The sequence below is a fragment of the Hydractinia symbiolongicarpus genome, chromosome 8 (genome assembly GCF_029227915.1).
Source record: "Hydractinia symbiolongicarpus strain clone_291-10 chromosome 8, HSymV2.1, whole genome shotgun sequence".
NCBI classification, from domain to species: Eukaryota; Metazoa; Cnidaria; class Hydrozoa; order Anthoathecata; family Hydractiniidae; genus Hydractinia; species Hydractinia symbiolongicarpus.
Window position 1 is genome coordinate 25976921 of NC_079882.1, and position 16860 is coordinate 25993780.

Genomic DNA, 16860 nt, shown 5'->3' on the forward strand with positions numbered 1-16860 from the left:
ATTATTCCTACAGCAGATTTCAAAATACGAAATTTATTGAATCAACATAGTTAACGCACAAACTCAATATTTGTATGTGTTTATAAAAAGAAGAAAAGAGTTGATAAACCTTTTTTAATACACAAATAAATATATGAAATTTCTCTTTAAATATATCTAGTGTAAATAAAATTTCAACGTGATTTTTTGTAGTTTTAATGTATATAAGTATATAATGTCAAAAACGGAACCTTAAAATTTATAACCAGCGAATATACTTTTAATTGACCCTCTCAACTTATGTTAGTAAATAAAATTATAAAAAGTGTAAATAAGTTAATTCATATCATATTTTTTTTCTGCTTCTGACCTGGCTTGAAAAAACAGCTTGTCAAGTCTGCTATCCGCTTCGTTATGATACTACCACACGTAGTGTAAGGACTACGTTTGTACTTCCGGCGACTGAGGTTCGAATCATGCTTACTGCGAAGAAGTATAATAACCGTATATAGCGCGTTGATTCAGTTTCCATTCGTCATACATTTCCATTTGTCAAATGGGCATCATAAACTTTATATACACTCACAGCTAAGCAAGATATACATCTTGAGATACAGTGCAGTCTTACCATATGAAGCCCAAAATGAAGTTAGAAGATCTGAGACGGTTTGGATAAAGCCTAGTCATTTTGAAAGAGGCTATCAAAATAATTCAGAAAGTTTTACAGCAAAGGTAGCCACCGTGTGAGTCATATAAATGCCACTCACCATACCTCTTGGTAATTTAGTAAAAAAATCATTTGTTATCGTCTTGCTAGACTAGAGTTGAGCAAAAAAACTGAAGCAAAATTTCGACTAAATTTTTATTATTTTGAATTAAAAAGTATAGCTAAAATATCTACCCGAACAAACATCATATCAAAACAATAATAAACCCGAGGGATTGTCACAAAAATTCCGGAATTCAAGTGCTCATACGGTGTCAGGTGGTGTCATGTTTATACTCCATTTTCTAGTGTCAATTATATTTAAAAGTTCTTTAAAAATCTTACTGGCTATTATCGTCTTTCTACAACCAATCAAAATCAGCTTCGTTTTAGCTCTTGTAATAGCAACGTTTATTCGTCTCCAGTCTTTTAATAAATCTCCCACTTCTGATTGGTTGTTAGAACGGACCAATGACACGATTATACATGACTTGTCTTTTCCCTAAACAAACATAAAAGGACGTGAGCGGTGCATTCTTTATACTAATCGGCATAAAAGCGCTATTGTAAAATCTTTAGGGTGTGCACTCGATATTAACTCTTTTTCTTTAAGAAATTCTTCACATTTCTCTGATTTTTCCAGCTGTTTTTACGGAAATTTCACACCACGCGAATTTAATGGTAACTCAGTATTGAAAACTCAGTATTAGAATTTTAGTATTATAAACTTAATTTTCACGAATTTCGCGAATTTTACAATAATTTTTGCGAAATTGACAAAAATCACGAAAATTTAGGTATTTAAACATTTTCCTGGAATATGAAATAAATTGCTGATCTTCCTCATTTTTTCCTCACATTTTAAAAATAATTTATTCCCATTACGCCAAAACTAACTGATTGAATAAGTAAGTGTGAAATTTCGCCTTCTACTTTGGATATATGTCTCCTGTCCAGCTATACTAGGATGATATGACAGCTTGTCTACGAGAGAGTTACAAAATAAAAACAACAACTATATTACTACCCCATGCATATTTCACACATAAAAATGTCATGCATACCTACTTGCGGTTCGCCTCTTATAAATAAAATGCCGTCTCACACCACAAACGTATTTTTAGAAAACGTTCACACATTGTTTCGCATAAGCTGAATTGTATTAACAATAGAACAAAAACATACCTGATACTTATCGATCGTGTCAACCTCAATAAATCCCTCCGAGACTGAACTGACCGAGGATATTTCTTCACGAATAACTTTTAACTGATGTCGATAGGGTGAGACCACGCCCAGATCACGATGGTGTAAACCACAACGAAGTAAAAGTTCAACTATGCGTTTTACAAACACAGCCTCACCTTTGTTTACTATGTATGCTGCGGATTTGAACTCTGTTAAGTTTGCTTCTTCCGTGTTGACAAACACAACCGGTTGAGCAGGATTTATGATGCTTAAAAACTCAACTAAAACAGAAAAGTATCTTTTCAGGACTGCCGCACTCTTCAGAAGTTTTTTAACGGGATTTTTAAAACTGTTTTAAAAAAATGACGATATTTTTTTTTTAAAAAAAAAATGAGGGCTTTTTCATATTTTTCCAAATAAATTAAAAACCTTCCAGAAGATTTTAAAGGTAACGCCACGAGTGAAGAATCAAGTAATTTGAAAAAAAAAAAACAATGACAAACCATATAATTTTGTAAAAGGAAAAATTGTGAAGGTTTAAGGAAAGGTTGTTAAATATCTACTTTTGGAGGGGACGTTTTAAAAATTAAGGAAGAATTGAGGAGTTTTTAGGAGACGTGGCAACGCTATTATAAGAGTTAATCGATTAAGATAAAAACAAAAAAACTTCTTTAAAGGACTGGGTAACTTGCAAATGCATAACTAATGTACGATCGAATATTTTACAACTAAGATATAATAAACTTACTGCTAGCAGGATGTTTTTCAGTTTCACATAAACTTTGATAAAACGGTAAATTAAGACGAGCGTCAGCGACTACTTCGTTCCCACACCTCATTCGCCGACTATATACAAGCTCGTTCGTTAACACCATGATATCTTTATTCATACGGTATTGATGGTCTAATGTAACTACAGCTTCAGGATGAAGTTCACTCAAGGCAAGAAATAAACTAACATCCAACCCATTTTTTCTAAAAACATTATAAAACATGCAACATGCTACTTATTTTTTACATGGATATCTTAATCAACTGCGACTTACCTTGCTTCAGCACTTTGTACAAGCGGAGGCAGCTGATTATGATCTCCAACTAATACAAACACATTAGCATATCTAATAGGCCCCAGACACACAGGCTGTGTTATTTGAGATGCTTCATCAACTATGCAATAATCGAACGTTTTGTGCATAAAGATAGGATGATTGATACCAAGACAAGTCGTTGCCACCACGTTCTAAAAATACATTGTTTTCATAACAGGGTGTCTAATCAATATTTCTTTGACAATCCTGAAATTTTGGGACTAAAATGGCTGACAACACCATTGGCAAAATCTTAGGAAATTTTATATTTCGGAACTAAAAACTTATAACCCTCAAAAATTAAGTTAATTCTATTTGGTCGATTCTACTTAAAAGAAACTAAATTTCGCGGAACTGAATTTTAGTTTCGTCATTTCTTCATACTTAAATTCACAAGGCAAATAAAGAACCAAATAAATACTAAATAAAAAATAACACGTTATTTACCTTGCTGTTGTAAAATTCGCGAAGTTGGTGAGTAGAGGTGAAGCCCTTCGTGCCTTCATAGATGGAATAAGGACGAATCTTTTGATGTAGTTGCGTTGTTTGTCCAACGCGAAGAAATCTATCGAATCCAAACTGAAAAAAAAAAATAAAGTTTTAGTTTCTCAAGACAAAAATTGCAACTATTCTTCAGTTTTTTTACCCCGAAATTTAACGTGGCAAAAAAGTATCATGTACACACGACAAAATGCATAAAAAATCTCTTTTTGTACTGCAAGGCATTCCACATTTTTCTTTTTTTACGCTCAATTGTCATAAACGGACAGAGAATCACAAAAAAATGCGAAATAAAAAAAAACTCCAGCAAAAAAATGTCACTCACATTAAGAAGTTTCAGGAGGATAGTATCCACAGCTGAATGTGTGTAACTCGTCAATAACACTGATTTACCCATTGCTACTAACGCTCTCACTAAACAAGCTATGGTGGTCGACTTCCCTGCACCAGGCATACCTAATAGATACAAAAAAATGTGAAAATTGTGGGGGAAAGAATTTTCTATCCAGAAACTGTAAAACTATACTGACCTAAGATCATAACATAATCGTCTGCGATCAGACATTTTTTCACAGCTTGCTTTTGAACTGCATTCAACTGTGAGTATATAGCATCAAGATTTTCATCGTGTTTTATCTTCCACTCGTCATAAGACCTAAACAAAAACATTATCCGTTTGTTTATAATCTATTAAAATAATAATTGTATGATGTTCTTAAATTTGAAGGAGATTTTCTAAAAATTTCTACCCCTGTTTTATACCTTAAAATATTTTCCATTTTTCTTATTATTTAGCAACTTGAAAGTACCTACAATCTCAAACCGACATGAAGATCTTAAGTTATGAAGTCATCAGCAAAATATTAAGAGGCCTGGGCCGAGCAAACGAGTGTCTTTTTGGCAAAAAAATTCACCTTTATAATATCTATGCATTGATAAAGCTTGAATGCACATCCCTTAACAAGGCTTAAATCCTGATGACAGAAAATTTGCTACTACTTAAATATGACATCATAATTTATGCAGCATAATTAAATCTGAAATTTTGTTAAGAAACATTGTGTTTCCCTGTACACCTTTAGATTGTAACTGGGTTAAATTTTGAAATTTTAAAATCGTTTAATTCAAAATGATAAACAGTTTATACCTATCATGTACATCACTAGTTTCAACAGAGAAGGAGGGAGCTTCCGCTCTGATCACCAACTTTCTCAGTTTTTCGTCTCTCGGTGATTCGAGTGACAGTAGTTTAGTTAAATTAGATAAAGGGGTAGTATAACTTGACAATGTTTCGTCTTTATCAATACGATATACTGTTTCTTGTAGATGCTGTGTGATCTTTTGGCTGGCAGATATTGTGATGTCAATTTCTCTGATGTCAATAATGTATCCTGCACAAAACAATAGATTTGTCATGATCCATTTTATATAAAGACACGTATATACAATTTTGTTATTATCTCACATCACTATTTTCAAAATAGTAAGATTATTTTGGGTGCAGCAAAAATGGCCTTAATGTTTTTTCTCATAGTTTGTTGAGAATCAAGCATAAACTGTCATGAAAAGCATCCTGAAGAATTCTGATTTTTGGTGAGAAAAATACTGATGATCTATGGTATCACCCTTCATCTTAAGGGTAAGTCGAAACAAAATTAATGGGAGGAAGGGGGATTTTGGTAGGCGTGTCATTAATTTTGGTCGAAAACGTAGTAATTTTAAAAGGTTCGCAATTTTAATTTTAAACTAACTTTTTGTATACATATTAATTTTTATGTATATCAATTTTCATAACCAAAAATCAAAACAAGAGTCCTTATTCTTAAAAAATGGGAATTTTTAAAATTCAAATATATCGTAAACTAATGTAAAAAATCTCTAAAAGCACGAATGTTATGATTGAAATCTTAGGAAGTGTGCAAAATTCGTGAAAAAAAAACACATGTAAAAATTAGTACGAGTAGGGTTGTTTATGCTTTCTCCTGACCGAAAAGATGGTAGCTACCTGTGGTGATGTTAAATACACCACACTTCTCTTCACTGATAATAACACGTGTACCAACGACCAATGGGGTTGATTTTAAGGATGTGCCAAAATTAAAATGATTATCCTTTCTTTGAAAAACGTAATGTATCTTTTCATCTGACGTTTCATCTTCTCGTATCATTCGCATGCCACTGAAACAGTAGCCTTGTTTTTCTCTCTCTTCTGATGATTCTCTCCACAAATAACGAGATTTCGAATGAGCAGCATTATATGACGCTTCTAACATGCTCAGTTTGTACCACTTTGAAAAGAACTTGCAATCTTCATCAGTTAAGTGAGTTGTGAGGCTTGTGAATAACTCATCCACGCCACTACTCCATGCTTCACCGTTTTCCATCGCTTTAAAATACAACATACAGTTGTGTCTTTGGTAACATCTACTACATTGCCTTTCGTTGCGTACTAACCCTAGAGATAAAACATTTAAAATTTAAAAAATATATACATCATTAACTTATATAATGTGATACCTACGAAACATATTATTTTTTGGCAAATATCAACGCTATCCTGCTGGCTTCAGAAGATACACCAACAAAGCAGCAGATTTTTAATCGGGAAAACATTTGTAATAAAATTCTACTTTTTTTGTCCCTAAATTGACTGTTTAATTTAACCCTATTTGGACTTAAAAAAAAGAAAAGCTGTTATCCTCTATTTTTGTTTTCTAACATTTTATATAAATCTGATTGGGCGATGATACTTTGTGGTTTTTGTTATACTCTTTCTTGTAACTTTAAGGAGCGTGTTGGCAAGTGTGGGATTTTAGAATAAAAGATATTGCTTAAAACTATGCTTGTAACCTACATAGAAAAATAGGTGAAAATTTTATGAGGGTAGGAATAGGAATCAACGTTCTTACACACTTCAATAATCTGTTCAATGGGACCAATCATTTCTGATCGGATTTTTTCTCTTAAACTTTAACTGAAAACATTGTCTACCTGGAAGAGCAAAATCATTCTTTTCTAATGTCAACTTTCTGGCGATTTCATTTCTTTTGATAAGAATTGCTCTTTTCTCTTGTTCGGGTCGAGGAACACCTTGCATATGATTTGACTTTATATAACACAACAAGCCAGCATCAATATTTTGTTTATATCTGTCACTCATCAGTAGCGTGTAAACAGCTACTTGTGCTCTGTGCTCAATGGAACCTAATAAATCATGTATCTGTTAAATTCAAGCATTCACCTCACAACAATCCAAACAAAAAGATAAAATAGCACACCTAGTTTAGAAAACATTTTTCCAGTTTTCAGTTCCAAAGGAAGGGTGTAGTTATTCTTTGTTTTTATACCATTCAGCCGAGGTTTACGATGTACGGTAACGTTCACACTTAAGTCGATTTTCCCTGAACAAAATCATTTGTGTTTACAAAATATGATGTAGTCTCAAGAGCATCAATGGGAACTAGTCAACTCACCTTTTAAGCCATAAGTTGGAGACCAAACATTTTCTTCAATGTCAACAATCTTATCAATATGCAGAGATGTGATACTGTCATCATCTTTCTTACTTTGCTCTCCAGTCTTAAATTCCATAACTTTTCCAGATGAATTACTTAAGAAATCTTTCCACCATGTTTCCATAGGAACATAATATTGACGTATTTTGTTTAATATTTCAGTTTCATCTATCCCAATAGCATACAGTGACTCAAGATATTTTATAGTTTTTAAATTTTCTCTGACCTTTCTTTCAAGTTTATCAGCAGAGAAACCTAATTAAAATATATGGATATAAAAACTTATATTTATGAAATATTTAAATGAAGTTTGGGAATCTATTTTTCCCTGGTGTTATACAAATGCACTGTTAAAATAAATATATTCTATACAGAGTTTTTTAGTATTTAAACGTACTTGTATATACAATTTTTATAAAGTTTAAACATAAAAACATTCACATTAACTTACGTCCTGTTTTCAAAGCCCATTCAAACAAATCATGTGTAATGGTACCAAGCAACATTGCTTCGTTTTGTTTTTCCGTCTTAAACCGCTCGTTAAATATTGCTTGTCGTTCACAGGAAATTCCAGCAGCAATCGTGGTTCCAGAAATAAGAGTGTTTGGATACAGAGTGATATGATGCTCAGATTTGTTGTCCAATATACAATGCAATTTATTTTTACATAACGCTACAGAAGATAATTTTAACTTTCATTACAACTACTAAAGGTAGAATAAGAATTACTAGTGCTTAATTGCTGACTATTGACACAGCTTTGTTAACAATTTAAATTCCTATGTACAATTTTCACAAATGTGCCACAATGAGAATATTGTGTTAATTAAATCTTAAAAGCCTTTTTTAAAAAACAAGGGTCAACTTTTTAATAAAAAACATATAAAAAATAGGATCCAAACTTAAATTATAAGAAAACACATACCAGAAACATATGCAAGATCTTCAGCCTCAACTTCCATACGAGACCAATCATCTCTTAAGTGGCATGTTGCTTCAAGTTCAACCTTGGTATCAACAAGATGAAGAATTTTCTCTGTTATCTTGAAACCATTACTTTGTTCATATGTTGAAATCCTCACTTGTTGAATTTTCCACAACAATAGAACACTGGGATCTTTCACTTCACTATCCAAATTGATGTCTTCGCAATTATCAAAATCGATACCAAGTAGTGAATCCTCACAAAGAACATCACTAAATAACGAAAACAACATTGGCAAATTTTAAGGAGGTGAAAGAACATCACTAAATATACATGCATATGCTTTATAATTATTATTGGAGTTACATTTTCCCAAAAAAATATTGTAGACTACAATTTACAGCCTTTGACCATTATAAGTCAGACATAATTTAATAAATCATAGGAAGTTACATAAAAAGCTAACATATTGTAATATATTTGGTCGATTTCTATTAACATCAGCATTTAGCAACTGCTGTACAACAATCACTGTTAAGATTTTATTGGAAACACATGTTCTACAGCAAAGCAAGACAAGAAAAAAAATGTTGTAGAGATGGCAATTACAAATTTTAATAGAAACCAAGATTAAATTAAACGTTAAGTATACACAGTCACCTATCTCCTGTAATATTAATCGTCTCAGGCACATCTTTTTTGATGCTAATATCATCTATATCCTCAAGAAGATCCATAAAACTATCGTCCAAGTTGACAGGTCTCTGTTTGCTTTTGATATTTGTTAATTTGATGTCTTCATGGCTTTTGTTCCAAAAAGGGGATGATTTTAAAATGCTTGTATTTGTACTTCCAATGTAACCTGACAACATCTCATTATCTCCATTTATCTGATCCTTTAAAAAAAAACCTTTATTGATGCATCATTTTATTATACAACATTAGAGTTCAAACTAAAAATTTATTTTGCAAAAATTTGCTGACTGTAGGGAAATAGGTGATACAAATGATTGATGAAGAAATGGGAGTCACAGTTTGCTTCATAGAATGATTTGTTAAGACGGCATTTTGATTTGCGAATTGCAACTTTTTAATTCACGCCCTGAACACTATACAAATTATTATTTCTTCAGATGAAAAAAAATATTATACTCCACTATATATATTCACCACAGGATTTGCATTTCAATGTATAAAATAAATATGTTTACTAGAGAGGCAGAAGGCAGAAAGCTTAATAAGCAAAAAACACAATAGATTTATCACAACTATGTTTCATGTAATAAACAATGCAACTTTCACAAATTCTAATTCATTTGCAATAGTGGAGTTGGGAAATGGCAGAGAGGTTTAAGTCACTTATATTGACAAGTAATATAACTAAATGTAGTGGGAAAAGGTATATTGCATTTGTTATTAACTTTTCTAACAATATGGCACAACAACGTTAACATTAATTTAACATGAATATTTGAATAAAATTTATTAAAGCCATTACATTGCACTTATAATTTTGAAGCCAAATGGCTTGGACACAAAGTGGTGCCGTCAGTTATTTTTCAATGCGCTGGAAACTATAGGGATCACCTGGAGTCAAAATAGGAATTTCCTAAAGTTGAGTTGGTTTCAAAACTGATAAAAACATGGTAGCAAGTGATAAGTCTAAATGTACCCCTCAATTATCATTTTTATTAGGTCAAAAGGAAATTGCATTGCACAATATAAAAAGATCTATCAACAATAATCTCTTGTGAAGCCATTACAACTAAAAATCAAGGAATGCTCCCCACAAAATGTACTGCAAACATAGAATCTAGAGAAGAGACAATTGAACATACATGGCCGACTCTACCTTGAACATGCAAGGGAGTAAAAAACTAGCAAGCAAGGAAATATTTTAACCTATTCTTAAAGTTTGACTTATTCGCTGATAATAGATAAAAAGGGGATTAACTTGCAGTCATCGATTTATTAAATTGTGTCTGTAAAGGAGAAGTATTTTAAGAGTTTCTTGCGTTTGATAATTCCAACTCTTTTTTAAGGTAAAATAAGGCATTCTATAAGCATAATACAAAGGATATAGTTATAAAGTTGTAAAAGGAACATTATTTTTAAAGAATCATTTGAGGCAAAGAAAATCTAGTTTTCTAAGCAGCAAAAATATTTTCAGTTAAAAAAAAAAATTAAAATGACATACCACTTTTACTGCATTCTGCCCAAGTGTCAATTTTTTCTGATCATCTTTACCAGAAAAACTGCATTTTCTTTTTAATGGCTTACTCAAACTTAATCTTTTTGTTGATTTTTTTTCTTCAGTTTTTTCAACCGATATTGTGTCTTTAACTTCAAGGTATTCCGTAGTCTTTAATTTGTTTTGTGGCTGGGAAATCTTTATTCCATTTTCAATATTATTGACATTCTTTAACTTTTGTAATTTTTTCGATGTAGAATTTATCAAATTAAGTCTTTTTTTAGTTGACTTAGAATGCATCGTGGCATGACCATCAATTACAATGACGGGTATGACATTTTTTCTTTCCGGTGTCGGTGGTACAAAATCTTTGTCAAGTGTTATCGTCTTACTTTTGGTCACTTCTCTTGACTTTTCCTGTTTATTTTCAACTTTTTTATTGTTTGCAGGTAAATCACTTATCCTATTAGTTACTATGACAGGTGCCACATTTTCTCTTTCTGGTGTGGGTAGTATAAACTCCTTGTGTGTTAACGTTTTACTTTTCGTGACTTCTGACTTCTTCCGTTTATTTTCAACTTTTTTATTGTTTGAAGCTAATTCTCTTAACCTAGGTTTAATACCAGTGTGGTCCAGATCTCCTTGGTTTAAAGAGCATGTTGATTTCTAATTCGAAAAAAAAAAGATGCACAATAAAGCAAATTCAAAATAGCCATTCTGTAATAAAGTGTTGTTGTAATAGCAGAGCATTTACGATCTTTACTTCTTAAATGTTGTACTGGTATTACACTGTAACAAGTCGATTTGATTTGGAAACACATGATTTACTGTAATAAGTCATTACTACATTGGCATACAATTGACTATGAAATTTTGTCAAAAAGGAATAAAAATATTTCCTGCTTTTACTTTGTGATACACTGGTCCAAAGAATGCCAAATTCGAAGGTTATAGCAAGGGTAAAAATATAATAAATCACAAAAATTATTCCAAATTCAATTTAGGATTACCTTGCTGAAGAAGTTTTTAATAGTTATCTGCTTTCCAGCCTGAAATAAAAAAACAAACTAAAAACAAACAAACAAATCAGAAGTATGTTATTAGCTAAAGATTAAATTGATCATTTGTTTTGTAAACTGGCTTTGGAAATTCATATTCTCTTTAGTTCCTAATAGTACTGTTTTCAATTAGGGTCTTAGAAAGGGGGTCCTAGTCCATTTAAAGCTCCTATTTGATCTACGATAGGTGTGCAAGCCTGACAGCTGCTCAACTAGACAACTGCGTAAGATATCAAACCTATTCTCATGCTGAACGTTAAGATTTTATAGTCTCTGGTATGATGCAACCACGAATTGAACCCACAACGTTCCACAATGGAGTCAAACGCTCCAAACCTTTTTATAATTAACATGATTACAATGTCGTTATAAAACCCTAATATTCTCAACTGTTCATTGAAAACACATAGCCGCTAAAGGTAAAAATTGATGTTGGACTTGAGTATTATTAAATTTTTTGAAAAGCTCTTTTTGTTCTCAAAATATTCACATTTAAAGAATTTCAGATTAAATTATGCTGCATAAATTTTCTATCATCAGTAATTTTAAACCTGTTTAGGGATGTGGATTTAAACTTTATCAATGCATAGATGTTATAAAGGTAAATTGTTTGACATAAATTTTTTTGTAAAATAAATGTTGTTGCAAAATTAGAAATTAGTTTACGTGTGATATGGTGCTCCCAGGGGTAAATTTTCATAACTGGGTCTGCATGATCACTTATATTACCTTGCAAAAACTTTATTCACTATTTAAGCAACACATGGAGAAAAAATGTTGCCATGCAGTCATGTGCACAACATAACTAATTTCATAATATTTTCATGCGTGATATTCACACAACCAAAAAAAAATTATGGCATACTTGTGTGGCATCTTTCTATGCCATTATATATTTTTTAGCTAGCGGCTGTCATTTTTAACTTCCCTGTCTCCAAAAGTTAAAATAATGTTTAAATAAAAAGGAAGTGGGTGGAATTTGATCTTATAGTGTAAATAATTAATTATTTACTCAAACCTGTGTTTAAATATTTTTATTAGCTCGCTTCTTGTTTCCTATAAAGTTTATCTGCAGACATTTTTTATAAAGATGAAACTTTTGAACACAATAATGACTTTTCTAGCCACAGGGTAAAAACAAACAAAAAAAAGCTTATTCTCTGTAGGGCAATTATTTTAAAACTATTTTTTCTCAGCAATCTATTAAAAAATATAATTCAGGAAACTTTATTTTGTTTTTTTTCTCATTTCTGATATCGTAAAAAATTTTTTCTTGCTGCTAAAAGTTTCTAATGTAATTTAATTTAATTTGCAAATTCGAGAAAGTTTATTCAAGAACTTTGACAGATTAGTCGTGAAAGTTTCTCTTTTTAAAGCAGATAAATAATAAACAATAAATTGTCCCTAATTATCAAAACAAAGTTTTCCAAACCAGAGTCCCACATCTGTTTTGGAATGAACAGGTTCTGCTTGGAAAAATTTCAGAGAGTTACTTACTTTGTTGACTAGCAGAGTCTTGTCAATTGAGTTAAAAGGTAAGTTGTATGAGGCCTGTGTAAGAAGTGTTATGCTGTACGGTAGTGAGACATGGGCAGTGAAACAGGAAGATCTTGACCGTTTAGAAAGGAATGATATGAGAATGGTTAGATGGATGTGTAACGTCAGTCTGAGAGACAGAAAGAGCTCAGATGAGCTAAGAAGGAGGCTAAGTATCCGTACAATTAAATATGTTATCCAGATAAGAAGATTGAATTGGCTGGGGCACTTGGAAAGAATGGAGGGGATAATTGGGTAAGAAAGTGTAGAGACTTGATAGTTCCTGGGGCAAGGCCCAGACACAGACAAAGAAAGATTTGGCAGGAGGTTATAACGACAGACTTGATACAGAGGAAGTTGAGTTTAGATCTAACACAGTCTAGATCAGATTAGAACAGGATCATTAATATACCCCGTCCAACCCATGCTAGCATGGAAAACGGACGTTAGGCCGAGAATGATGATGATGATGAGGTTGTTGATGTCATCAAAAAACCCTGAAACCCTAATATCTCTATGATTGTTTGTCAAAAGTACCTGATCCCATATATTTTTTTCATTAAGGCAACAAGTAAATATACAAAATCTTAAAAAAATTTGAAGTTCTAGCAGGTATTTGCTGACATCAGCAAATTTGTAAACTTTTACACATTTCTAAGCTCTTCACTTTTTTTGCGCATTGACAGAGGTACATCATGAAAATTTAAGTGATGGTTCTCTTTTCCATTGTTCTTGTGATTAGTGAATTTTTTATGGGCCATTAACTAGTATAATTAATAGATATAGACAAAAAATAATTTATAACTTTACCTACCATTTTCATGCAGAGTCATAATTTTCTTCTATTTTCTTTTTTTATTTGCACTCCAACATCTCTATCTCTGCTACAATTTACACACTGCTTGCAGCTTTTTTCCTACTTGAATATATAATATAACAAAATAAATAATTAAAATATTTACAAATAAAGTCAGGCATGGGGACTGCCAGTCGCACTTGGCAATGGTGTCTTAATTTTCTCTATACATTACATTGATAATGGCAAAAACAAATGCTGCCATGAAAAACATTTTTGCAATTCTCTTTGCTGGTTAATTCTTTATTTGTGACTAATTTTGGCTGGCATTGTTTTTGTGTTTACTTATTTCTTGCTTGCTTGCTTCATGATTAATAAAAGGTATCCTACAATATATAAATTCAACTCAGCCTTTTCGAGAAGATTTTGACACACTCACATGTACTTTCAGGTGTGCTAAATTTTGCATTATGAACATGCCTACAAGATTTTTATTAAACATGTTGTATATAAGTCTTTGGTGGAACAAAGAAAATTTTAAATGTAAATTAAATTATGAAAAGTAAAACGACATTAAAATACATACTTATTAATTAGATAATTTACACGTCTTCTGTAATCTTTTTATTGCAAATTAAAGAATGCAGTTTACACTAACGCGAAAAATAAAACTGCACAAAAGCAAAAAACACATTATATAATTTTTGTTTGGTACCACCATTTAGTTACAGTACTCCATTTCAGCACATTTCTTTATTTATTATGCTCAATATTATATTTAATACATTGCACTTAAAAAAAGGTAGCTAAACTTTTCTTTTCTCATCAATTTTGTTTACAATTTGAAATTCCAAACCTGGTTTTGAATTCGAATTTAAAATCTAATTAGTTGATAATGCCATTCGCCATGGTAGTTGAACTTATTCTAACTACTGTGTCGAATGAAAGAAAATAAGGTATATGCTAAAAATAAATATTGCGAATTTGCAGATTTATGGTTGCTTATTTAGGCGACTATGGCAAATGAATTTTAAACCTGCCTTAAGTAATAAAAATTATATAATTCATTTTTAAACGTGTAACAGCAAAATTTTAAGGTTTGGAAGTGTTCAGATTAACTTAGCTGTAAGTCCAAGAAAAACTACTGGTTTTAATATCCTGGAAGAAAGTTTAGTGACAATAAATGTTGGAAATAATAAACTTTTTACCCAGGCGCTCTAAGACGCATGTTGGTGGTTTGGACAAATAACGATGTTCAGGGGCTGTCAACAAATGATTTTTGTCTTTTTTAGTGGAACTTCTATTAAAAACAGTAAAGTAAAAAAAATCTTTAAGCTCTGTGACAGTGGTACGCCAGTCCTCTAGAAGAAAGGAGGGACAAAAACGCCACCAGCATTGAACATACTTATTCCAGATAGGGATATGTCAAGTGGATAAAGGCTGTTAGGGGTTAGGGCAAGTCAAAAACTTTTCTATTCTGGCTAACTCTAGCTGCAGACAGAACAACAAACACATATTGGCATGGCTCATCTTTGTTTACTAATTTTCCCGCGCTTGCCGGCACCGAAATAACGGTACGGACGATGACTTTGCTGGAAAAGTTTACGCAAGGCTGCCGTCGTCCCATTTTTTACCACAGCAGGGTATATTTGCCATGAAAAATCATTCTACGACGCTGTACGTCCATTAAAAAGCATAAACTATTGTGAATTAACTTTTTTATGTGTAGTTACTATAACGTTATGTGTTAAAATATAACTACTTGATGGGACCATCAAGTAATAGCTTATTTATATACTAGGTTTAAGCAATTTGGACTTGTCAATGCTTACATAGTACTTAGGACTTAGTATTTTTAATTAGATACCAGCCTTCAAAATTTTGTAAACCCAACATGAATTAATTTGTAGAGGAGCCGTGTAAGAGGGTGAGGATATCGCAATTTAAATGTTGCTTACATAACCTACCAACATCGTGCTCAGGACACCTTTTCGCTTCTTGCGTTAGATTCTATATGATTGACGATGGATGTAAAATATTTTCTAAAATTGACATAAAAGAGGCATAAACGTAGATGCAGTTATTTCCTGAAAGTCGAGGATACAACACGTCCCAAGTATAAAAAAGCAAACAGGGGTCCTGGGGACGAGATTGCCTGACTTACGCATCTGAAAAGTAGCACTTCTGAGAATTCGAAGATTTTTGCAACTTTGCAAAATTGCCGAAAAAGGTGCCATTGTCCCAATATTTTAGTGAGGGATTGTAGGACCTTTTTTTATATCGGATACGGCACAAAAAATATCTTTGCGCGTCAAGGCAAAGATTCTAAGAATTTCAGGTCAAGGACTTACGCTTCCTCATCCCAGGGTTTGTATATACTATTTAAGTCGCTATCGCTTGTCATCTGACGGATAAATTCGGGCTTAAACGATCGAAACATTTTCATCCATCTATTATGTTTGACAGTTTTGCGGATAAAATGCGATGTTTTACGGTTGATGAACGGTTAAAGAGATTCAATTTTTTATCGAACGTAAATATTGTTTGATCGTCTGCGCGAATAACGATGAGCAACAAAAAGAGAAATCGAATATGTTGGATGTTTAGTCGTGTAGTCTTCTCAACAAGTTTTTTCGCCGACAAAGCCAAAGTCAAAACGAGAACTGTTTTTAGCAAACTGAAGAAAATATATCTATATATATAAGATATCAACGCAAAAATGCCGTTTGTCAAGAAACTGATGAGCAATGCTTAATAAAAAATGTCTACAAATGTTTGAGAATGCGTGCTTGCTTATGCACTGTTTCCTAACTTGTACCACGTTCTCATGAAATAAAAAACAACATCCGCTATTGATACATTTTCTAGTTTCACACTGCATATGGATATGTATATATATATATATATATATAAATATGTAGCCATAAATAAATTTTCAATAACACGAGATACATTAATCAGCTTGAAATTACATATAAGTATAAGCTTTTTGGATTGCGCTATCTTCAGTATCTAAACCATTTATTATTTGTATTTTTTGTACTGAATTTGGCGTGCACTCAAAAACTTTTTTTGTTCTTTTTTGAACATTCCATCATTTTTTGTACCGTGTTTTTTCTTTTTTTTTACGAAATTAGGCACGTAAGAATATATGAATAAAAACCCCTTAAAGACAATTCATAAAAAAAAATAAAAAAAAATCGTACCCTGTTAGCGGTTATTTTCTTTAAAAAAAATCGCAAACAAGAAACAAAGAGTGAAAAGTTTAAGATTAAGAAATTACTGCAGTACTTAACTCTAACTCGTTTTAAATTTTTTTTGCAAGAATTAACATTCGCGTGTTGATTATTATAAGTTTAAGGAGATCTTGAAATAGC

The 16860-nt window shown here is 32.0% G+C and overlaps 1 protein-coding gene across 4 annotated transcripts; it reads right to left on the bottom strand.

Annotated features, from left to right (window-relative positions):
• Positions 1-50: 50 nt before the first annotated feature.
• LOC130654368 (DNA replication ATP-dependent helicase/nuclease DNA2-like) lies at positions 51-13631 on the bottom strand. 4 transcript variants are annotated; one of them, XM_057456934.1, is made up of 19 exons: positions 13502-13631; positions 11104-11142; positions 10100-10759; positions 8563-8798; positions 7903-8174; positions 7429-7650; positions 6936-7232; positions 6741-6863; positions 6454-6666; positions 5468-5917; positions 4610-4853; positions 3993-4117; positions 3788-3918; positions 3409-3540; positions 2920-3113; positions 2622-2848; positions 1871-2154; positions 1031-1187; positions 51-462 (listed from the first exon to the last, which is right to left on the bottom strand). In XM_057456934.1, the coding sequence occupies exons 1-19, from the start codon at positions 13508-13510 to the stop codon at positions 392-394; spliced, it is 4086 nt and encodes a 1361-aa protein (XP_057312917.1). In that variant the 5' UTR covers positions 13511-13631; the 3' UTR covers positions 51-391. The 4 variants fall into 4 exon arrangements, with proteins under 4 accessions (XP_057312917.1, XP_057312918.1, XP_057312915.1 ...); XM_057456935.1 differs by lacking the exon at positions 51-462 and adding an exon at positions 478-567; XM_057456932.1 differs by lacking the exon at positions 51-462 and adding an exon at positions 506-658.
• Positions 13632-16860: the final 3229 nt, after the last annotated feature.

What these genes read in the sequence shown, in the direction of transcription:
- LOC130654368 (XM_057456932.1), bottom strand. An exon ending in ATTAATATTACAGGAGATAG is followed by an intron (nt 8,175 to 8,562) that starts GTGACTGTGTAT and finishes TTCGTTATTTAG; the next exon opens with TGATGTTCTTTGTGAGGATT. An exon ending in ACACGATCGATAAGTATCAG is followed by an intron (nt 1,188 to 1,870) that starts GTATGTTTTTGT and finishes ATGTTTGTTTAG; the next exon opens with GGAAAAGACAAGTCATGTAT.